The following is a 24,348-nucleotide window of genomic DNA, read 5'->3' on the forward strand; positions in this document are numbered from 1 at the left end:
CGAACTGGATGGGCAGATTTCTTTTTTCAGCCTTATAAACTATGTTACTATGTTATAATATCACATGTATGTCAATACTAAAATCGTATTAAAACACATTTGGAGATAAAAAACTGAATTTTACCTCTATACTAAAATATCCTCTGTCTACATAGTCGCCCAAGAAGAGGTATCTTGTGTTAGCGGGCGAGCCTCCCACCTCAAACAACTTCATTAAGTCAAAGAACTGCCCATGAATATCACCGCACACTAGAGAAAGAGCAGAAAATAACAGTTTGAAGATAAACATATGAAACTACTGCATTTTTTACAGACAAACAGACCATTCATTACTAAAATAAATTATATATTTTTTTCAATCACTTTCACAGTTTTTAGCCCATGTAAACTAAAATCTTGAAGAAAAAAAAAAAAAAAAAAAAAAAAACACATTTGTGCTCGCCAAGCATCCTCTTTATATCACACTCAGTCTTGGATAAATTCCACCACCTGTGTACCAGAAGATGAGGGGGATGGGGAAGAGATACATGTGATCACTGCCTCTGATGATAGGAGAGGGAAGTTCTGAGGGGCATTCAATAGGGTGCCATAACAAGTATCTAACAAAAATACCTAGACACAGGAGCATTGTTTTCAAGCTATTCCAACCGAAAAGAAAAAATATTATGTTGCATGATCTAACAGTAAGTTAATAATTATTCCGGAGATAACCCCAGCAACTATTTGGCAGAAAGTACTACATGTACCTGGGGTTCAGTAGAAGTAAAACACATTCACCTGTTATAGGCGCCTCAACTTCTATCATTGTCTTCTCTCTTCTTAAAATTGCAGCACCTTCATTGATTATCCGAAGTGCAATTTCTTCATCTACCCGGCCTTCCTTTATTAAGTGGTTCTTCAAAACGTCCACTCTGGGTTTTCCATCAATATCAAATACTTCTTCGGACGTTAATCGGTGTGTTGGGGGAAAGGGGACAGCTGCAAAAAGAAAACGGGTTAATATCCAAATAACAAAACACAAGAAAGCACAGGACTAAACCTAAACTTACCAACAGAAGACACACAGAAACACCATAAATACAATGCTATGGCAAGAGGAGCCGCTTGCAGCTTCACGTAGTAAGGGCCCTTTCACACAGCAGAATTTTGGCACGGACACCGCGTGTTGTCTGCCTCCCACTGTTTTCCATAGGAGGCAGCGCTGCAGTTTGCAGGCCGGCGATTTAAAACCACAATTGTGCCAAGAAGGGACATGTCGCTTCTTGGCGCACTGGCTGGACTGATACCGCAGCAGGTGCTGGATTCTGGGTGGATTCTGACAGCATAAAAATCTGCTGTGTGAAAGTACCCTAAGGCCCCTTGCAGACGAGCGTGCCGGAGTCAGTCCGGATGCGTTGCGGGCGAGTTCGCACGCAATTTGTCTGCGATTGCGTTGTTCAGTTTTTTTCCCGCGCGAGTGCAAAGCGTTTTGCACGCGCGGAATAAAAAAAACTGAATGTTGGTACCCGGAATTCTGCACTGAAGTTCGGGTTTGGGTTCGGTGTTCTGTAGATTATTTTCCCTTATAACATGGTTATAAGGGAAAATAACAGCATTCTTTAATACAGAATGCTTAGTAAAATGTCCATTGAGGGTTAAAAAACATAAAAATTACTCACCTCATCCACTTGATCGCGCAGCCGTTATAGTCTTTCTTCATCTTGCAGGACCTGCGCTGACGTCATCTCGCTCACCACGTGGTGACGTCTGCGCAGATCTTGCTGAACGAAGATAGAAGAACCTTGAAGAAGGAAGATGATCCCGACTGCGTGATCAAGTGGATGAGGCGAGTTATTTTTTTTTTAACCCTCAATGGACATTTTACTTAGCATTCTGTATTAAAATAATCCTATTATTTTCCATTATAACCATGTTATAATGAAAAATAATAAAGTAAATGGATTTAAATAGGAATGAGCCCCAGGACCCCATTAATTATCAATCTACTTAGCAACCATCCGCGAAAATCGCATTGTATTTGCACTTGCATACGATTTTCACGCAGCCCCATTCACTACTTCTATGGGGCCTCTGCGTTAGGTGAAAAATGCAGAATATAGAACATGCTGCGATTTTCACGCAACGCACAAGTGATGCATGAAAAACATCGCTCATGTACACAGCCCCATTGAAATGGACGGATCCGTTCTTGCAATGCATTTGTGAGACGGATCCGCATCCGGATCAGTCTACAAATGCTGTCCTTTTGCATGCAGATTGCCTGATCCGGCAGGCAGTTCCGGCAACTGAACTGCTTGCTGGATCACTCTGCCGCAAGTGTGAAAGTAGCCTTACACATCTTTTCCAACTATCTGGATGTTATCTGCTCAGTGATGCCATGAGACATCCCCAGTGTTCGTTACAAAACTAAGCAGATTTAGCTATTCAAGAGTCTGAGAAAGCAAGACGACAGTCAAAACGCCACAGTGGTTGTCATGTAGCTGCCACAAAAATGGATATAACAATATCTACTGTATAACCCAACCGCCATAAATTACTGGGGAATATAATTCCATATATACAATAATTTGGGCCTTATTAAATGGATTCTTCCCAGAATCAGTAAGTATCATCTATCTAAGGGGAACAGGACAAGTACAGATGAGGTGCAGCACTGCAGTTGCCCATACAGTTTAGGCTCACAATACACATTAGATCATTTTTAGAGGATCCAGGAATTAAATGTTTGTCAGGCAGAACATCCCTTTTCTGCTCATGATTCCCACGGCGATAAAAATGAAATGCAGCCAACACAAATATGCATGATCTATGGGGAAATTGGGGATAGAGCAGTTTGCTGAATGCTATCTACCCTCCGGATCACTTTTGGGATTTGGCCAGCCATACGACATGCATCTATTAGCTTTTGGAGGCAGATATTCTGAGTGATCACCAATATTTCTACACAATCATTATATACAGTAAATATCTCTCTGGTCAGCTCCAAGAATCAGCAGATTGCATTGTAGATAATACATGTACAAAGCATGTCCACCCTAAACCTGGAGAGGGGAGGATGTGCTCTCGCTGCAACATACAGGGGTCTTTGTCACGGTTGCTCATTTAGGGTAAATGCACACGATCAGGATTGTGTGTGGATTTTCCGCACGTATTTGCATGCGTAAAATCCGCACCATAGGTCATGTAGATTGTAATCTATGAAGATTTGAAATTCTTATTCACATGATTTTGACCTACGGTGTGGATTTTAAAATCCGTAGCATGTGAATTTATTTTATTTTTCCTGACCGGATTTTCTCAATTCACTTCAATGGGGAGAGTAAAATCCGCATTCGGAAAATCTGCACTAATTGATGCGGACTGACCGCACGGATTTCCCTGCAGACACCTGTGGATTTCATCGCGGATTGTCCGCATTTACCCTTAATCCCCCCCTGTTCCTGACCAGGCCATTGGTCCACTCTGTGGGGGATTTTTTAAGTCAGTGTTGTTGGTTCAACGTGCCCAATTTGTCTAAGGCTACCTTCACACTAGCGTTCGGGTGTCCGCTTGTGAGCTCCGTTTGAAGGGGCTCACAAGCGGACCCGAACGCTTCCGTCCAGCCCTAATACATTCTGAGTGGATGCGGATCCGCTCAGAATGCATCAGTCTGGCAGCGTTCAGCCTCCGCTCAGCAGGCGGACACTTGAACGCTGCTTGCAGCGTTCAGGTGTCCGCCTGGCCATGCGGAGGCGTGCGGATCCGTCCAGACTTACAATGTAAGTCAATGGGGACGGATCCGTTTGAAGATGACACACTATGGCTCAATCTTCAAACGGATCCGTCCCCCATTGACTTTACATTGAAAGTCTGGACGGATCCGTCTGAGGCCATTTTCACACTTAGAAATATTTTAACAATATAATGCAGACGGATCCGTACTGAACGGAGCCACCGTCTGCATTATATGAGCTCTGAACGCAAGTGTGAAAGTAGCCTAACGTTGCATGGTGTTTGATACATTTGGCTCATCTTTGAACATAGTACTTATGTCTAGAGATATTACTCCAGATTTTAAACCCCATCGACCACTGGAGTAAGACTGCGCCTTTTTGTTTGGAGTGCACCTAATTAACCCAGCTAAACCCGGAAAGAGCTGCATAGAACTGAATTGTCTGGTAATTCATAGCCAGATCCTGTCAAAGGGGTTATCCTGGATAAGATATTGACGGCGTATCGTCAGGATAGGTCATCATTATCACATCAGGGGGGTCCAAGTCCTGTTTCAGGGAGCCACTGTAGTCTGTCGAAGGTATAATTCTCCCCTATGTAAAGGATCAGGAGTGTAGATGGTAGGTGAGTGTATACAGTGATCAGCTGCAGTTATATACATCTGCCATCTGCGAGTGCTGACTCCAGTTCAGTTTTTTGAGATGTAGCTTCACACTGGTCTCCCCCTGCCTCCTGCATCACATAGGAAAACATGGAGACCCTGCGACATGAGGGGACAGCATTTCTGTGTCACTGGTCTGTCATGGCTGCCCTCAGATGCAGTGTGATGAGACTCCACCTGCTCGCTCTCGCCGGATCAGGCAGAACGTATGCCAACTGATGGTATTAGTAAGACTGATCAGGATCCTGATCAGTCTTGAAAATGCCTGATCAGTCAAAAAAGTGCATTGGAATGCCGGATCCGTCTTTCCTGTGTCATCCGGCAAAACGGATCCGGCATTTACTTTTTTCACCTTTTTTTCGGTCTGCGCATAACGGATCCGGCATTCCGGCAAGTCTTCAGGTTTTTTTTGCCGTAGATAAAACCGTAGCATGCTGCGGTTTTATCTTTTGCCTGATCAGTCAAAATGACTGAACTGAAGACATCCTGAACGGATTGCTCTCTATTCAGAATGCATGGGGATATGCCTGATCAGTTATTTTCCAGTATAGAGCCCCTGCAACTGAAGTCTAGGCCAGAAAAGAAAAACGCTAGTGTGAAAGTACCCCAAAATGGTATTTTTGCAGTCAATACTGTGTAGCTAGGTTTGGGCCATCATTATTACATTGATTTTGTATCTGACTGGGCCGTATTGTTGCTCCGATAGTAATCCTATCTAAAGCGATAAGTAGAAAGTAGAAATGTGGCTTTCACAGGCACTCGGCCCATTAAAGACACACCAATCCGGATTACTGACTGTACTCAATGCAAACAACTTTCAGAAGATGTGCTATAGAGATGCTGTAAGCTACAAAAGCATGGCTAATGACCTTGGTCCACAGCAGGTCGCAATAATGCCTGTACAAGCATCACAGACGCGTGTTAAAGCGATTTTACTCCCTGTACAAAGTCTAAGGAGTACCAATACGCTTTAGTCTTTTCCCTCACATTCATCAGCGCAGTGAGCACTGTGAACGGTAGGGGCAGCGCAGCGATGCTGCCTGTGCTTAAAGTAACCAATAGCAAAGCTCTTCATAGCAAGGAGCTTTGCGATTGGTTATTTTGGGCGAGCGCTGGAGAGATACAGGTCCTACAGGAGGGGAAGCCAGCGGAAGCTGGAAGGAGGAGAGGCCGGCTCTCTGGGGTGGCTGCAGCAAGGAGAGCCAGGCACACTGCGCAAGGACCCTGGAAACCAAGGGCAGGCCTATATATTATGTATTTAAATTACCGCAACTTTCGTACTTCTCCTCGGGTAAAAATACTCCTCAAAAATGGTCAGCACACCACTGCCCTGGATGGGGACGAGTGATGGCACAGACATCGCTACTCACAATGTCACTGAGGACATTGCTGCATGTAATAGCAGCGGTGTCCTCCGCTAACTATATGACGATTGTGTTACCTCTCGGAATCATCTGCGGCATCGAGGTGTCTAATACACCTTTAAGACCTCATGCACAAACTGTGAATCTGTAAAATGTAAAAATTGTACCCAAAAAACTGGCACATTTTCTTTGTAAATCTGCCCCAATTGGAAAGCGTACAAAAGACTGCACTTAGCTAGATCCAAAAGATATGTATATAAATGATGTCAAAAATGTGTGACAACTAAATGCAATAAAGGGGTTTTCCAATACTTCTATATTGATGTCCTATCGTTATCTGATAGGTGGTGGTCTAACACCCCGCTAATCAGCTGTTCTGCAGTAGCTCCGATGCCGCCAATACAAAGCTCTGTCCACTGATGTGAATAGCTGCAGCGCTGTGCAGTTCTGGTGCTGGAGATACTGCAGAACAGCAGTGACAGGGGAACAGGGCTGAACTCATATTGAAGGCCCATCCTGTGGAAAAACCCTTTATAGCACCTGCACACAAGTGCAGAATTCAAAACAGAAATTCTGCTCGGTTTTTTTGTGTGTTTTTGCATCCAATCAGCACCAAAAACCATGGGGGAGATTTATCATGAGGGGAAAATTTGAAGTCAGTTTTGCTTTAGTCTGCGTCGTTGTACTTTATCAAATGTCTCATGTCACTTGATAAATTTGGCTTATCCTTAGGCTAGGGCTACATGACGACATGTGTACCACGACTATTTTTATAATGATAGTCTATGGTGTCGCAGTGCGAAATGACAGTAGCAAAAAATCCATCCAAGATAGGTTTTTCTGCAACTGTCGCATCACAGTGCGACACCATAGGCTCATCATAAAAATTGTCGCGCGACACATGTTGCACTGTAATTGTACCATATGTGTTGTCGTGTCGCCCTAGCCTTAGACCTAACACATTTGTCCAGTTTTCCTACTCCACCCTCCTCCTTGAGGGAGATTGCGACTTCTTTCTTTTAAAAGTCTCAATGATAAATCTGGACCGCATTACAAAACTGGTCACAAAAGCCTTATTTTTGACACCAGAATTCTGGAGTGAAGGTATGATAAATCAGGACTCATGTGTTGTGTGTTTTTTGTTGTGGATTTGACACGGTTTTGCCACAGATCTTAACCGTCCACTGAAAAGGGTGAAGTCTACACCAAAAATCACACAAAAAAATTGACACGTTCCAAATTTCAAAATACACATGGTGGGTCAATCAATTAATCAGAATAAAAAAACAAAGTGTACATGAGATTTGTCATACGCTTTGCCAGTACTGTATTACGCTGCGGTTTTTCCTCATGAGAATCCGCGATGATGACCAATTCTGCGTTTCTGTTGTTCCCATTGACAGAATACAGAAGTGGTCGTACTTGTCTTTTAAACTGACTTTTGTGGAGAAGATAGTGACCCCACAGAATCTGCATCTGCCGGTGATTATGCCATACATTTGCCAGCTTTAGGTCCACTGAAACCAGTATCACAAGTGGGTTTACATAACAAAAGTCTCCTCTGGGTTATGTTCACACATATCTGCTGTGGAGTTTCAGTTGTGGAACGTGCCCTGAAAAAGTCCTGTACAATGCAAAACCGGTAAAGCACATTTCAAGCAAATTTTGCAATGGATGAAATGAGATGCCAAAGAGATGTGTGCAACACATACAAACTTCCAGACTAGCTACATAGTGTATGCCTTATGCCGTTAATGAATAAGGTCTTACGTACATGAAACTATTACTGCTTAATTTAAAATTGTTTTCCGAGATTTTAAAGAAGTTTTACCATCTCAGACAATGGGGGCAAATCGCTAGGAAATGCCCCCATTGTCTGATAGGCACGGCTTCTAAAGGTGGGACCCGCGCCTATCTCGTAAACAAAGCCGACAAAATGAAGGAGGGTGCACCACATATGTGTGGCTGCCCTCCATTCATTTCTACAGGGCCGCCGAAAATAGCTGGCCATGTCCGGCAGCACCATAGAAGTGAATAGAAGAGGTGGCCGCACAAGAACATTGCTGAGCACGCCACTGCTAGCCAACGCTTCCTAGGCTTGTTTTAGAGAATAGGTGCTGGTCCCAGAGGATATGCCCCCATTGTCCGAGATGGGACTAGCCCTTTAACCCCGGGCCAGTTTTCACCATTCTGCCTAGGTCATCTTTAGCAAATCTGACATGTGTCACTTTATGTGGTAATAGCTTTAGAACACTTATTTATCCAGGTCATTCTGAGATTGTACTTCATGATAGATAAATTTGAGTCAATATATTTCACCTTTATTTATGAAAAAATCCCAAATTTACCCAAACATTTTAAAAATTCGCAATTTTCGAAATTTCTATTTATCTCCGTTTAAAACAAAAAGTGATGCCTCATTAGGGCGGCAGAAAACTATTATTTTAGTAATAGAGTATTCTACAGATTATTTTTTACGATTAATAGAGTACTCCAATAAGAAAAAATGAATTAATAGACTGTTTTCCTTTATAAAAACTCATCAGACCCCCTGCCATCAGTCCTTAACACTTTGTATCCCCCAGTGCCATCAGCTCCAATCCCCCAGTGCCATCAGTCACCATGTGTCATTACTCCATCACCCCAAGTGTCAACATGTCATTGTCCTGTGCCTTAAGTGTTAGCACATCTTTGGCCTGTCCTTTGAAGAGTCTGTGTATGATTGTTGTGTGTTAATGTATCAATGTCCTGTCACCCAGTGTCATTACGCTGTCACCCCAATGGTCAGCATGTCCTTTTCCTGCCCCTCCAAGTGCCTGTAATGTTATTATCTTGTACCCCGATTTGCGTTATTGAAGATCTGAGATATGCCATTTGGCAGAGGTCCCCCAGAAGTGAGTGCAGGGGCTCTGGACGGCAGAGAACTGTAAATACAATCCAGGAGTGCAGTTTACGTTTGATAACTGTCATCCTCCGCTGTTATTAATGCTTGTCAGGACTATTTATCCAGCGGTTGCTGACAGCTCCGTATTTGCTGTCTAAATTTCCATCATAAGTTAGTAATGCAGCGCTTTAATAAGCCTTCTGCGGTGATTGGAAATCCAGCTCAAGTAAGGGTGCCACTGTGTACAGAGCTCACCCTCTTACCTTTACAGCAGGGGCGCCACCGCCGACACTCCATCGTTCCGACGTGCTGTGGAGAGTCTGGAGGCCCCTTGCTGGAAAGGCGAGTATTCAGAACACATTCGGGCCAGCTGGAGACCACGGAGCGGGAGTTATAGCAAGCGTTTCACTCCCGCTCCATGGTCACGTGACAAACAAATATTCAATGCCAAAAATTTGCATAGAGGATTTTTTGGTGTCAAATTACTCGATTTAACAGAGTACTCGTTGCAGCCCTATACCTCATAAAATATTTCTTAACATTCCCCATATGTCTACTTTATGTTGGCTTCATTTTAGGACGTTAGAAGGCTTACAAATTTAGAATCAATGCTTAAACTTAAATGCAAAAAATTTCCAAAACCCACTTTTTAAGGACCATTTCAGGTCTGAAGTCACTTTGTGAGGCTTACATAGTAGAAACCCCCCATAAATGACTCCATTGTAGAAACTACACTCCTCAAGTTACTCAAAACTGATTTTACAAACTTTGTTAACTGTTTAGGTGTTCCACAATAATTAAAGGAATATGGAGATAACATTTCTAAATTTCACTTTTTTAGCAGATTTAGCATTTTAATCAATTTTTTTCTTTAACACATCAAGGGTTAACAGCCAAACAAAACTCAATATTTATTACCCTGATTCTGCGGTTTACAGAAACACCCCACATGTGGTCGTAAAGTGATGTAAGGGCGCACAGCAGGGTGCAGAAGAAAAGGAGCGCCATATGGTTTTTGGCAGGCGGATTTTGCTGGACGGGTTTTTAGATGCCATGTCCCATTGAAGGCCCCCTGATGCACCCTTACAGTAGAAAGTCTTAAAAAGTGACCCCATTTTGGAAACAAGGGGATAAGGTGCAAGTTTTATTGGTACCATTTTTGGGTACATGATTTTTTGATCATTCATTATTACACTTTAAGGGGCAAGGTCACCAATAATTTCATTTTGGCACAGCTTTTATTTATTTACGGTATTATTACAGCGTTCACCTGAGGGGTTAGGTCATGTGATATTTTTATAGAGAAGATCGTTACGGATGTGGCAATACTCAATATGTATACTTTTTCTTATTTATTTAACTTTTACACAAATTATGTTTTAGTGTCTACATGTTCTGAGAGCTATAGTTTTTTTTATTCTTTCAGCAATTTTCTTATGCAGGGTGTCATTGTTTGCGGGATGAGGTGACTTTCATTGGTACCATTTTGTTCGACATATGCCTTTTTGATTGCTTAGTGTTGCACTTTTTGTGATGTAAGGTGACAAATTTGGCTTATTTTTGACAGTTTTTATTTTATTTTTTTATGGTGTTTATCAAACGGAGTGGATCATGTGATCTATTTATAGAGCCGGTCGTTACGGATGCGGCGATACCTTATATGTGCGTTTTTCCTTTTTTTATTTTTTATTATGAAGTCTGGGGAAAGGGGCGTTTTTTTTTCATTTTTTTTTTTTACTTGAAACTATTTTATTATAAACACTTTATTTTTTTTTACTTTATTTCTGTCCCACTCTGGGACTTCAACTTTTGGGGGTCTGATTCCCTCTGCAATGCATTTCAACACATCTGTATTGTAATGCATTGCCTGTTAGTGTATTACTCTGTGTAATATTCTAACAGGTTGCCTCGGCATCGGGTTTCCTTGTCACACATCGGGTCCCCGCTACAGCAGCGTGGGGACTCGATGGGCTCCCTCACCAAACCCCTTCTATGTCTCGGTCATCGGTGCCCGCCCGATCACCATGACGTACTATTACGTCAAAATGCAGCAAGTTACTGACTTCCATGACGTAATAGTACGTCACGTCAGGAAGGGGTTATCTGGTATCTAAAATAATCCTCCCCCCCCCCCCCAATGCCCAGGCACCTTGTATGGATTATACTTACCTGCTCTCAGTCACCAGCGTCGCTCCAGATGTCTGCACCACCGCCGCTGCATCTCTCAGTCGCTCACATCAAAACATCTGGCAAACGGAGGAGCAGCCAATAGCAGGGGGCCTCAAGGGGGTTTGTCCCCGTGGTGGCCTACGGCAGCCCTGCAGGTATCTGGAACTATATATTTGGGGGATATTTTAGGTATAGAATAACCCCTTTAATATTAATGACCTATCCTCAGGATAGGTTATCACTATCTGATCGGTCATGGTTCGACACCCGGGAACCCCACCCATCAGCTCCAGTGAGCGCTGCAGCCTTCTCACAGCTCACCAAGCACAGTGCCATAAATTGTATAGTGGCTGTGCTTGGTATTGCAGTCCAGTCCCTTTCACTTCAATATGGCTGAGCTGCGCCTAGGCCATGTGACTGATGAACGTGTCATCACATGGCCTAGGCAAAGCTGGAGAAACCCGCATCTATATTGCAAGCGCTGCCACCTCCAACAGCTGATCGGTGGAGGTCCCAGGTGTCAGACCCCACCGATCAGTTACCGATGGCCTTTAAAATCACGGTAACCTCCAAGTTCCATGGAGTCATAATATGGTGCCAGTGCAAACGTATGGCCTTGTATCTCTGTACGACTCCAACTTCTACTAAAAGCATACAGGGGTCTCTTATTGTTCATTTCTGACTCCGTACAAAGTAAAAAAAAATAAAAATAAAAAAAAAACAACAACAAAAAATAAATAAACACACTCTCCATCAGATACACGGAGGCATTCTCCCCTAGAAGAATTGCCTCTAAAGAACAGCTCCTTACATATGGCAATGAAGGGATGGAGCGTTAGGTCTAAAAACATTGAGGTGTAAAGATTTGGGCACGATTGTACACCGTTACAACACAGGCTTCATAAATTTACCCGACAGCCAGTTTCATCCATTTATAGAATTATGTCACCAAAAATCTTATCTGCCAGTTAAAAACAGATAGTGACACGTCCTTTTTATCTAATCTGTTTCTATTTTCTTTTTGCAGATTTATTCTCTTCCCTGAACATGACTATGGGGGCAGCCATCTTGCCTGAGCTGTTCTTCACAGCATTTACAAAGCCTAAAACAACTTCTTCACGGCAGCCCCATGGGCCATAGACACGATGGTCAGGAGACCTCATTGACTTCTATAGGAAAGTTTTCTAGGCATGCTCTGTGACCTGTGCAGAGGTCATTGTACAAGGGAAGGATAGGCAAGCTTTGACAATCATCTATTGTGAATGGTGGATACAGTCTTATCTATACACAGAGGTGGTATCATTACAGGCAGGATTAGAATATATATATCCTAGGGTTAGTGGCCAGTGTGAAAACTGCAGGGATTTATGTTTAAATATAGATATTGACATGGAAAATTAAAAACTAAAAAAATTCTTTAAAAAATATGTTAAAGGGACACAGGCCCAATAAGCATATTTAGGTACATAAATATATATATATATATATGACAGTATAGGTCTTATCAAGTGTGTTAAAATCATCTAAGTATCCCCCCTGTCCACCTTATAAATACCGAAGACTAAAATTTTATAACCTGCCTGTCTCGTCTTTAATCTGCCCAAGGGGCGGCGTTTCATCTCAAAATGCGCCCAGCCAGCCGCTCCCAACTGCCGTTCTGAAGCCCCGCCCAGCTCATCAGTATTCACTTCGCTGGGCGGCGGCTACAACTCTCCCCGACTCAAATGCCCGGCGCATGCGCATAAGCAGAGGCTGCAGTGGCCGCTAAGGCCTCTTTCACACTTGCGTTGTCCGGATGCGGCGTGTACTCCACTTGCCGGAGGTACACGCCGGATCTGGAAAAACGCAAGTGTACTGAAAGCATTTGAAGACTGATCTGTCTTCAAAATGCTTTCAGTGTTACTAGGGCAGCCAGGACGCTATTAAAGTCCTGGTTGCCATAGTCGGAGCGGGGGAGCGGCATACTTAGTCCGCGCGGCTCCCGGGGCGCTCCAGAATGTGATCACGTCATCCATGCGCCTGGGGCGCCCTGACGTCACTCTGGAGCGCCCCGGGAGCCGCACGGACGGTAAGTATGCTGCTCCCCCGCTCCCCACTACACTTTACCATGGCTGCCAGGACTTTAGCGTCCCGGCAACCATTGAGAAAAAGCTAAACGTCGTATCCAGCAATGCGACGAAACGTTTAGCTTAAGGCCGGATCCGGATCAATACCTTTCAATGGGCATTCATTTCGGATCCGGCCTTGCGGCAAGTCTTCAGGATTTTTGGCCGGAGCAAAAAGCGCAGCATGCTGCAGTATTTTCTCCGGCCAAAAAACATTCCGTTCCGGAACTGAAGACATCCTGAACGGATTTCTCTCCATTCAGAATGCATTAGGATAAAACTGATCAGGATTCTTCCGGCATAGAGCCCCGACGACGGAACTCTATGCCGGAAGAAAAGAACGCAGGTGTGAAAGAGCCCTAAGACGCAGACTGTCTGTACGCAGGCGCGATGTGACCCCGCCGGGCGCACGCGCTGAAGATTAGACAGAGGACCTGCCCAGGGGATTGAATTGGCCATGCGCAGGATCTTGAAACGGGGAGAGTTGTAGCCGCCGCCCAGCGAAGTGAATATTGATGAGCTGGGCGGGGCTTCAGAACGGCAGTTGGGAGCGGCTGGCTGGGCACATTTTGAGATGAAATGCCGCCCCTTGGGCAGATTGGAGACGAGACAAGCAGGTTATAAAACTTTAGTTTTCGGTATTTATAAGGTGGACAGGGGGGATACTTAGATGATTTTAACACACTTGAGAAGACCTGTACTGTCATATATATACCTAAATATGCTTATTGGGCCTGTCAGTGTCCCTTTAAGCATAAAAATGTGATTTAAACAATAGATTATTTTCTGATGACACATTCCCTGTGGTTGAGTGGGACTATTGACAGGAGTATCCATAGGATATAAGCCAACAATGTACGATGACTGAGACGAGACCCTCATGAATGGCCGCCTGACTTGCCCACATACTGAATAAAAAAAGCAGGTGAGCATCATCCAACATAGGGCTCATGCACATGGCCGTTGCTGGTTTTGCAGTCTGCAAATTGCGCATCCACAAAACATGGATATTGGCCGCATTTGTCATTATCGCTGCAAAATGGACAAATATAGGGCATGTTCTATTCACTGAAGTGAATGGGTCCGCATCCGACCAGCAAAATGTCTATCGGATGAGGACAAAAAAAAAAAAAAAAAAACAACACAGGTGATGTGCATGAGCCTTTAGGGTCCAGCTACACGGTGACATATATGGCATGACGAGTAAGTTGTGCGACATTTCATGTAATGAATTTCAATGGTGTTGCTATGGGACATGTTACAACGCAACAGTCGCAGAATGTGGTACGTCACATTAGGGTTGTTGCGGGTATCGAAATTTCGATACCCAATCGATACTTTTGTCCCGGTATCGATACGATACCGGGATTTCCGTTTTTTCGATACTGGGCTGCGCTTCTGCGCAGTCTAGTATCTCTGAACATGAGCGCGCTGCTATCGGCGCGCTCATGTTCTCTCAGCAGCACGGGGAGAAGGAAGCTGTCCTCCCTCCCCCCTGTGCTGCTGCCGCTGCCACCAATGAGAAGAGAGGGGCGGAGGAGGGGCGGCAATGAGAAGAGAGGGGCGGAGGAGGGGCGGCAATGAGAAGAGAGGGGCGGCAATGAGAAGAGAGGGGCGGCAATGAGAAGAGAGGGGCGGCAATGAGAAGAGAGGGGCGGCAATGAGAAGAGAGGGGCGGAGGAGGGGCGGCACCACGGAGGAAAGGCGGCAATGAGAAGAGAGGGGCGGAGGAGGGGCGGGCGCACTGCGCCACCAATGATAGGTTTATTTCCACACAGAGCGGCGCCCAGCGATGTCTCAGCACTCACCATTAGTCCTGGGCGCCGCTCCGTTCGCCTGCAGTGCTCCATTACTGTCTCCTCTCCTGCTCCACATGCTGCTGATTACTATCGGAGCGATGGGAGGAGACATCAGCTTCACTAGTGGGCGTTCCTTTTCCCTGCGCTGCGATTGGACAGCGCTACAGCCAGGGAGAAGGAACGCCCACTAGTGAAGCTGATGTCTCCTCCCATCGCTCCGATAGTAATCAGCAGCATGTGGAGCAGGAGAGGAGACAGTAATGGAGCACTGCAGGCGAACGGAGCGGCGCCCAGGACTAATGGTGAGTGCTGAGACATCGCTGGGCGCCGCTCTGTGTAGCCTAATAGTGGAAGTCTGGAGTCCCATATAGTAGTCAGTCTTTAACACATACAGGAGGCGGGTGCTGGCAGCAGAATCGCATTGCCGGCACCCTGCCCCTGACAGGGAGCTGCGATCAGCGGCAGTTAACTGCCGCTGATCTGCCAGTACCCGCCTCCTGTATAAAGGGGTAATTATCATTGGTGGTGCAGTGTGCCCCCCAACCCATTAAAATCATTGGTGGCACAGTGCGCCGGCCCATCTCAACCCCCCAGTATTAAAATCAGGGACCTCTCCCCTCCCCTCATTGGTGGTGCAGTGGCAGCTTCTGATCGGAGCCCCAGCAGTGTAATGCTGGGGCTCCGATCGGTTACCATGGCAGCCAGGACGCTACAGAAGCCCTGGTTGCCATGGTAACATCCCTGATGCTGTGTGCACAAAGCACAGAGCAGCAGGGACAGTGTGAAGTCCTATTCACCCTGATAGAGATCTATCAGGCTGAATAGGAAAAGGGATGAAAGATCCCAGGTTCTAGCCCCTAAGGAGGGGAAATAGTTATTAAATAAAAAGTGTAAAAAAAAAAAAAAAAAAACACTAAAATATGAAGTATAAATCACCCCCTTTTCCCAATTTCACATATAAAATATATAAATAATAAACATATTACGTCGCCACGTCAGAAAAGTCCAAACTATTAAAATATAAAAAAAAATCTAGGTGGTGAATGCCGGAACAGAAAAAATAAAATAAAAACTGCGCGATTCGCCATTTTTAAAAATGAGGAATGCACGTGGCTTTTTTTGTTTATTTTTTTTGCGTGGTATCGAATGGTATCGAGTATCGCAATACTTTTTCATGGTATCGAAACCGAATCAAAAATTTGGTATCGCAACAACTCTACGTCACATTGCGACACCATTGAAATATTTTGTGACACAGTCATGTAGCCATACTTTTTTGTGTCATGCGACATCAATGCCACTTAGCGAGACCCTGAAGAGGACCTGTCAAAATGAAAATGCAGTCTTATCTGTAGAGCATGTTATAGAGCAGGAGGAGCTGAGAAAACTGGTGTATTGATTTATGGGAAAAGATTCAGTAGGAGTAATTTATTCCTTTAAACTGCTGCCCCAGTCTCCGTATGCTTGGTCATGTAGAGATAGCCGTCATTCACTGCTTAGGACCCTCCACATGACTCAAAGTCAGAATGAGCAGAAGTTTAACCTGTTTGGGACACATGACATACCGGTACATCATGTTGTCCTGGTACTTAACCCCTTAAGGACTTAGGACGTATCGGTACGGCATGGTTCCCGAGTCCTTAAGGACCCATGACGTACCGGTACGTCATGAGTTTAAAATAAGATTGCGGCGCCCCGGGGGTTAATCCGAACGGGATTTCGGCTGAAATCATTCAGCCGGCATCCTGTCACAACGCCGAGGGGGGTCATGTGACCCCCCCCGTATCGGCGATCGCAGCAAACCGCAGGTCAATTCAGACCTGCGGTTTGCTGCGCTTTTAGCCGATTCTGATCCCCGCGGTCTCTGACCGCGGGGATCAACCGTTAAAATGCCAGAAATTAAGTTTTTATTAACCCCCCCTGCACCCCTGAATGATATTATGTGGGCGGGTGGTGCAGGGGGGGTGTCGCAGGCGGTGCGGGAGGCGGGATCACGATCCCCCGCCCGCCTCCCCTTGAATAATCGTTGGCTTCTAGTGGGTATACCAGGGTGCCAGCACATTGCTGGCACCCTGGTATAAACGGCTGACATCGGTGATGCGATGTCAGCCGTTTAACCCTTTCCATACAGCGGTCCGTACAGACCGCTGTATGGAAAAGGTTAACAGGTCAGGGAGCTCCCTCCCTCTCCCATCGGGGGCTGCTGTGCCTTTGCAGCCCCCCGATGGGAGAGGGAGAGAGCTCCCAGGCAGCCCCCCGACAGACCCGTCCTTACCCTTCCCCGTCTGCGAAGTTCTGAACACTACTGAGCAGACGGGGAAGGTTCCCATGGCAACAGGACGCCTTCTCAGGCATCCTGCTGTCCATGGTGCTGAACAGATCTGTGCTGAAAGCAGAGATCTGTTCAGACAAAGTGGTAAGTAAAATACAGTACAGTACAATATATATTGTACAGTACTGTATTATACAGACATCAGACCCACTGGATCTTCAAGAACCAAGTGGGTCTGGGTCAAAAAAAATGTAAAAAAAAAGTGAAAAAAGTTAAGATAAAAAAAAAACATTTATCACTGAATAAAAAAAAATAAAAAAAAATACACTACACATATTAGGTATCGCCGCGTCCGTAACGACCTGATCTATAAAACGGTCATGTTACTTTCCCCGCACGGTGAACGCCATAAAAAAAAGAAAAAAAAAACTATGAGAAAATTGAAATTTTGCCCACCTTACTTCCCAAAAAAGGTAATAAAAGTGATCAAAAAAGTCGCATTTACGCCAAAATAGTACCAATCAAACCGTCATCTCATCCCGCAAAAATCATACCCTACCCAAGATAATCGCCCAAAAACTGAAAAAACTATGGCTCTTAGACTATGGAAACACTAAAACATGATTTTTTTTGTTTCAAAAATGAAATCATTGTGTAAAACTTAAATTAAAAAAAAAAAGTATACATATTAGGTATCGACGCGTCCGTATCGACCAGCTCTATAAAAATATCACATGACCTAACCCCTCAGATGACCACCGTAAAAAAATAAAAATAAAAACGGTGTAAAAAAAGCAATTTTTTGCCATCTTACATCACAAAAAGTGTAATAGCAAGCGATCAAAAAGTCATATGCACCCCAAAATAGTGTCAATCAAACCGTCATCTCATCCCGCAAAAAATGAGACCCTACTTAAGATAATTGCCCAAAAACTGAAAAAACTATGGCTCTTAGACTATGGAGACACTAAAACATTTTTTTTGTTTTAAAAATGAAATCATTGTGTAAAACTTACATAAATAAAAAAAATTGTATACATATTAGGTATCGCCACGTCCGTGACAACCTGCTCTATAAAAATGATCTAACCTGTCAGATGAATTTTGTAAATAACAAAAAATAAAAAGGTGCCAAAAAATCTATTTCTTGTTACCTTGCCGCACAAAAAAGTGTAATATAGAGCAACCAAAAATCATATGTACCCTAAACTAGTACCAACAAAACTGCCACCCTATCCCGTAGTTTCTAAAATGGGGTCACTTTTATGGAGTTTCTACTCTAGGGGTGCATCAGGGGGGCTTCAAATGGGACATGGTGTCAAAAAACCAGTCCAGCAAAATCTGCCTTCCAAAAACCGTATGGCATTCCTTTCCTTCTGCGCCCTGCCGTGTGCCCGTACAGCGGTTTACGACCACATATGGGGTGTTTCTGTAAACTACAGAATCAGGGCCATAAATAATGAGTTTTTTTGGCTGTTAACCCTTGCTTTGTAACTGGGAAAAAAATATTAAAATGGAAAATCTGCCCAAAAAGTGAAATTTTGAAATTGTATCTCTATTTTCCATTAAATCTTGTGCAACACCTAAAGGGTTAACAAAGTTTGTAAAATCAGTTTTGAATACCTTGAGGGGTGTAGTTTCTTAGATGGGGTCACTTTTATGGAGTTTCTACTCTAGAGGTGCATCAGGGGGGCTTCAAATGGGACATGGTGTCAAAAAACCAGTCCAGCAAAATCTGCCTTCCAAAAACCGTATGGCATTCCTTTCCTTCTGCGCCCTGCCGTGTGCCCGTACAGTAGTTTACGGCCACATATGGGGTGTTTCTGTAAACGGCAGAGTCAGGGCAATAAAGATAAAGTCTTGTTTGACTGTTAACCCTTGCTTTGTTAGTAGAAAAAATGGGTTAAAATGGAAAATTAGGCAAAAAAATGAAATTCTCAAATTTCATCCCCATTTGCCAATAACTCTTGTGCAACACCTAAAGGGTTAACGAAGTTTGTAAAATCAGTTTTGAATACCTTGAGGGGTGTAGTTTATAGAATGGGGTCATTTTTGGGCAGTTTCTATTATGTAAGCCTCGCAAAGTGACTTCAGACCTGTAGTGGTCCCTAAAAATTGGGTTTTTGTAAATTTCTGAAAAATTTCAAGATTTGCTTCTAAACTTCTAAGCCTTGTAACATCCCCAAAAAATAAAATATCATTCCCAAAATGCTGCAAACATGAAGTAGACATATGGGGAATGTAAAGTCATCAACATTTTTGGGGGTATTGCTATGTATTACAGAAGTAGAGAAACTGAAACTTTGAAATTTGCAAATTTTTCAAAATTTTTGGTAAATATGGTATTTTTTTATCCAAAAAAATTAACTTTTTTGACCCAATTTTTGCAGTGTCATGAAGTACAATATGTGACGAAAAAACAATCTCAGAACGGCCTGGATAAGTCAAAGCGTTTTAAAGTTATCAGCACTTAAAGTGACACTGGTCAGATTTGCAAAAAATGGCCAAGTCCTTAAGGTGAAATAGGGCTGAGTCCTTAAGGGGTTAAAGGGAACCTGTCACCGGGATTTTGTGTATAGAGCTGAGGACATGGGTCGCTAGATGGCCGCTAGCACATCCGTAATATCCAGTCCCCATAGGTCTGTGTGCTTTTATTGTGTCAAAAAAACGATTTGATACATATGCAAATTAACCTGAGATGAGTCCTGTCCCTGACTCATCTCACATACAGGACTCATCTCAGGTTAATTTGCATATGTATCAAATCGTTTTTTATACACAATAGAAGCACACAGAGCTATGGGGACTGGGTATTGCGGATGTGCTAGCGGCCATCTAGCAACCCATGTCCTCAGCTCTATACACAAAATCCTGGTGACAGGTTTCCTTTAAGGACACATGACGTACTGTTACGTCATGTGTATTTCCGATCACCCAAGTCCTGTGTCCCCCCCCCGTGTCTGCGATCACCGCAAACCGCAGGTCAATTCAGACCTGCGGTTTGCGGCTTATTATGGAGTGGCAGGCGCAAGTGCCATCGGGTCCCCGTGGGGCTGTAGGGGGGACCCGATGGCATGGAAGGCAGCGCAATGCCTTCCTGAGGCATTTGGCGCTGCCTTCCGGTGAAGAGCCTGTGAGATCCAGCCGGAAGCTGTATGAGTAATACACATTGTATTACTCATACAGCCAATGCACTCCAATATGCATTGTAAAGAGGATTAGACCCCCAAAGTTGAAGTCCCAAAGTGGGCCAAAAAAGAAAGTGAGAAAAAAAAAAAAAAAAAAAAAAAAAGTTTAAAAAATAAAGCCCCCCCCCAAAAAAAAAAAAAATACATAAATAAAAATACATTTATACATATTAGGTATCGCCGCATTCGTGACAGTCTATAAAAATACCACATGATCTAACCTGTCCGATAAATGTTGTAAATAACAAAAATCAAAAACGGTGCCAAAACTATATTTCTTGTTACCTTGCCTCACAAAAAGTGTAATATAATATATAGAACAAAAAAAATCATATGTACCCTAAAATAGTACCAACAAAACTGCCACCCTATCCTGTAGTTTCTAAAATGGGGTCACTTTTTGGAGTTTCTACTCTAGGGGTGCATCAGAGGGGCTTCAAATGGGACATGGTGTCAAAAAAACAGTCCAGCAAAATCTGCCTTTCAAAAACCGTATGGCATTCCTTTCCTTCTGCGCCCTGCCGTGTGCCCGTACAGCGGTTTACGACCACTAATGGGGTGTTTCTGTAAACTACAGAATCAGAGCCATAAATATTGAGTTTTGTTTGGCTGTTAACCCTTGCTTTGTAACTGGAAAAAAATTATTGAAATGGAAAATCTGCGAAAAAAATATTTTGAAATTGTATCTCTATTTTCCATTAATTCTTGTGGAATACCTAAAGGGTTAACAAAGTTTGTAAAATCAGTTTTGAATACCTTGAGGGTGTAGTTTCTAGAATGGGGTCATTTTTGGGGTGGTTTCCATTATGCAAGCCTCACAAAGTGACTCCAGACCTGAACTGGTCCTTGAAAAAGTGGGTTTTTGAAAATGTCTGAAAAATTTCAAGATTTGCTTCTAAACTTCTAAGCCTTGTAACATCCCCAAAAAATAAAATGCAATTCCCAAAATGATCCAAACATGAAGTAGACATATGGGGAATGTAAAGTAATAACTATTTTTGTAGGTATTACTATGTATTATAGAAGTAGAAAAATTGAAGTTTGGAAATTTGCTAATTTTGTATTTTTTTTTTTTATTGACTCAATTTTACCAGTTGTCATGAAGTACAATATGTGACGAATAAACAATCTCAGAATGGCCTGGATAAGTCAAAGCGTTTTAAAGTTATTCACACATAAAGTGACACTGGTCAGATTAGCATAAAATTGCCTGGTCCTTAAGGTGAAAATGAGCCCGGTCCCTAAGGGGTTAAAGGGAATGTGTCATCAGAAAATGACCTATTGTTTAAATCATGTTTTTTAACATATTTTTTATTTTCCATGTCAATATCTATAGTTAAACAAAAAACTAAATCCTGCAGTTTCCGCACTAGCCACTAAGCCTAATAACAGCTGCTGCTTCTTGGTCTGTACACTTTACTGCAGTTATCTCCTTATCAGTCATTCTAATCCTGCCTGTAATGATATCACCTCTGTGTATAGATAAGACAGGATCCACCATTCACAATAGGTGATTGTCAGAGCTTATCTATCCTTTCCTTGTACAATGATCTCTGCACAGGTCACAGAGCATGCCTCCTAGAAAACTCTCCCATAGAAGTCAGTAAAATCCCCTCCTGACCATTGGGTCTATGGACCATGGGGCTGCCGTAAAGCATTTTTTTTTATGCTGTGTAAATGCTGTTAGGAACTGCTCAGGTAAGATGCGCCCCCCCCCCCCCCCCCCCTCTATAATCATGTTCAGAAAATAGAGTAAAAAAAAAAATCTGCAATTTAACTGGCAGATAAGATTTTTGGTGACACATTCCCTTTAAATGCATATAGAACAAGTTTTTCTTAATGTTTTCCCATAAAATGATATACCATATCTGCTCTGCTCCTCCTGCAGTTAGGACTGTATGTCACGGTGACAGGTTCCTTTAAATATCATTTTTAGACCCTAGATGCAACAGTGCATGCTCACAAGGCAGATTTTTCATGTGGAATGGGAGACTGTGTTTATCTAGTGTTTCTGCACGGCTGCTCATCCATGTGGCTGTCCACATGTGGATTATCCCCATTCATTTGAAGGATCTGCGGCAAATGCACAACAAATTTTTTCAAACGTGCATTTTCTGCTGTGTGCACACACTCTTAATACCGGCGGATGTTTGCCATCTGCGTTCTCCAGGGACAGCACGCGTATACATTGACATCTGCGAATTTCCACACTTCGTGGTTACTTCACAGAATCCCATTTTTTTGTCCCTCACGCCCATTATAGCCTATGGGTCCATGAAAAAAACATGGACACAACATGGATGGCATTTGTGTTTCACGGATCACTGCTAGGAGATGCTATTAAAAATAATTTTCAGTTGAGCAGTCAGTGAAACACGGACGAACCACTGACTTTCATCTCGTCAATGAGGTCATCACAGATGTGTGAATGAGGCCTTAAAGGGATTGTCCGCTTTTTAGTATTGATGACCTATCCTGAAGAAAGGTCATCAATATTAGATCGGCAGTGGTTCGACACCTAACACCCCCGCCCATCAACTGTACGAGCGCTGCCTTCTCTTCTCAGTTTACCTGTTCGCCTCAGTGGTGAGCAGTGTAATTACAAGTACAGTGGCCCCATTCACTTCTATTGGATGGCTCTGTCTGTTCAAGTGACTACAAAAGAGCCATCCCATAGAAGTGAAGGGGGACACTGTACTTGTAATTACACTGCTCAGCACTGCAATTACTACGGTGAGCAGGTAAACGGAGAAGAGAAGACAGCGTTTGTATGAGCACTGCTTTCTCTTCAAACAGCTGATCTGATATCGATGGCCTATCCTCAGGAAGTGAAGTCAATGCACTGGAATTAACCTGAAATCTTAAACTGCCTTTTTTTTTTGCTAAGCAATGACCCAAATACATAGTTACATAGTTAATACGGTTGAAGAAAAACAAACGTCCATCAAGTTAAACCAAGTGATAGGTGGGGACATGATTCCCAGAAGGAAGTAAGACTCAGATTTCTATACGTTTTCATAAGCATTTATGTTTATTACTTTTAAGAATTTGTCTAAACCCTTTTTGAAACTGTCCACAGTTCCTGCTGTAACCACAGGAAGTCTATTCCACGGATTCACAGTTCTCACAGTAAAAAAAGCTTTGACGCTTCTGGAGACTGAACTTTTTCTTCTTCAGTCAGAGGCAGTGCCCCCTTGTCTTTTGAGCACATTTTACATGAAACAGCTTTTCGCCGTATTTTTTGTATGGCCCATTTATATACTTGTATAGGTTAATTATGTCCCCCCTTAGATGTCTCTTCTCAAGACTAAATAAATTAAATTCTTTTAATCTTTCTTCATAACGAAGACCCTCCATGCCCCTTATCATTTTAGTCGCTCTCCTCTGTACTTTTTCCAGCTGCAGTGCATCTTTCTATGTACTGATGCCCAGAACTGGACTGCGTATTCCAGATGAGGCCGCACCAGCGCTTTGTAAAGTGGTAGTATTACATCCCTACCCTGCGAGTCCATGCCTTGTTATGACAATATCCTGGTGGCCTTAGAAGCAACCGATTGACATTGTGTGCTGTAATGTAATCTACCATCCACACTACATCCAGCTGGTGAAACCACTTGTCAATGATCACATCCAGACATGGTGATTAATGAAGGGTGGTGGTTAGAGAAAGAAAAAAAAAGGGAACTTTTTTTCCCCTGCAGTCATATTACCATTCTCGTCCATGGCACACATCTGGTATTGCAGCTCTGCTCCATTTATTATATAACGGGGATCTGCTACTGTTGAACTTTTAAAGGGGTTTTCTGAGACATTGAAATGGCCTATCTTCAGGAAAAGTCATCAAGATCTGATGGGCAGGGGTCTCACTCCTGGCGTCCCCGCTGATCAGCTTGTTTTTAGTATAGGCCATAAATATTAAACTCCTGGAAAACGTAGTTTTGTTATGTCGTTTCGCAATAATTGTTGAAATTCCAGTTTGGCTTATAAATGGGTAAGACAAGCCAAAAGAACACAAGCAAATTTCTTATTCCGCTGGCCAGCAGAAAAAATAAATGGGAGATGCAACGGTGAGGGTTAACCACTCCTACAGATCTAAGTACACAGGGGGAGATTTATCAAAACTGCTGCAAGAGAAAACTGGCTTAGTATCCCACAACAACCAATCAGATTCCATCTCTCATGTCCCAAAAGAAGC

At 43.3% G+C, this 24,348-nt stretch overlaps 1 protein-coding gene across 7 annotated transcripts in view; it reads right to left on the reverse strand.

The window, feature by feature from the left end:
* The window catches only part of PPP3CB (protein phosphatase 3 catalytic subunit beta), a 95,168-nt gene that overhangs the window by 61,578 nt on the left and 9,242 nt on the right, over positions 1 to 24,348 (reverse strand). For all 7 annotated transcript variants that reach the window (XM_044299232.1, XM_044299235.1, XM_044299234.1 and 4 more), the window contains exons 2-3: positions 778 to 978; positions 125 to 249 (exon numbers count right to left, since the gene is read on the reverse strand). In XM_044299232.1, coding sequence (XP_044155167.1) covers positions 125 to 249; positions 778 to 978 — 326 coding nt within the window. The remainder of the gene's footprint in view (positions 1 to 124; positions 250 to 777; positions 979 to 24,348) is intronic.

This window comes from Bufo gargarizans, chromosome 6 (assembly GCF_014858855.1).
Source record: "Bufo gargarizans isolate SCDJY-AF-19 chromosome 6, ASM1485885v1, whole genome shotgun sequence".
NCBI classification, from domain to species: domain Eukaryota; kingdom Metazoa; phylum Chordata; class Amphibia; order Anura; family Bufonidae; genus Bufo; species Bufo gargarizans.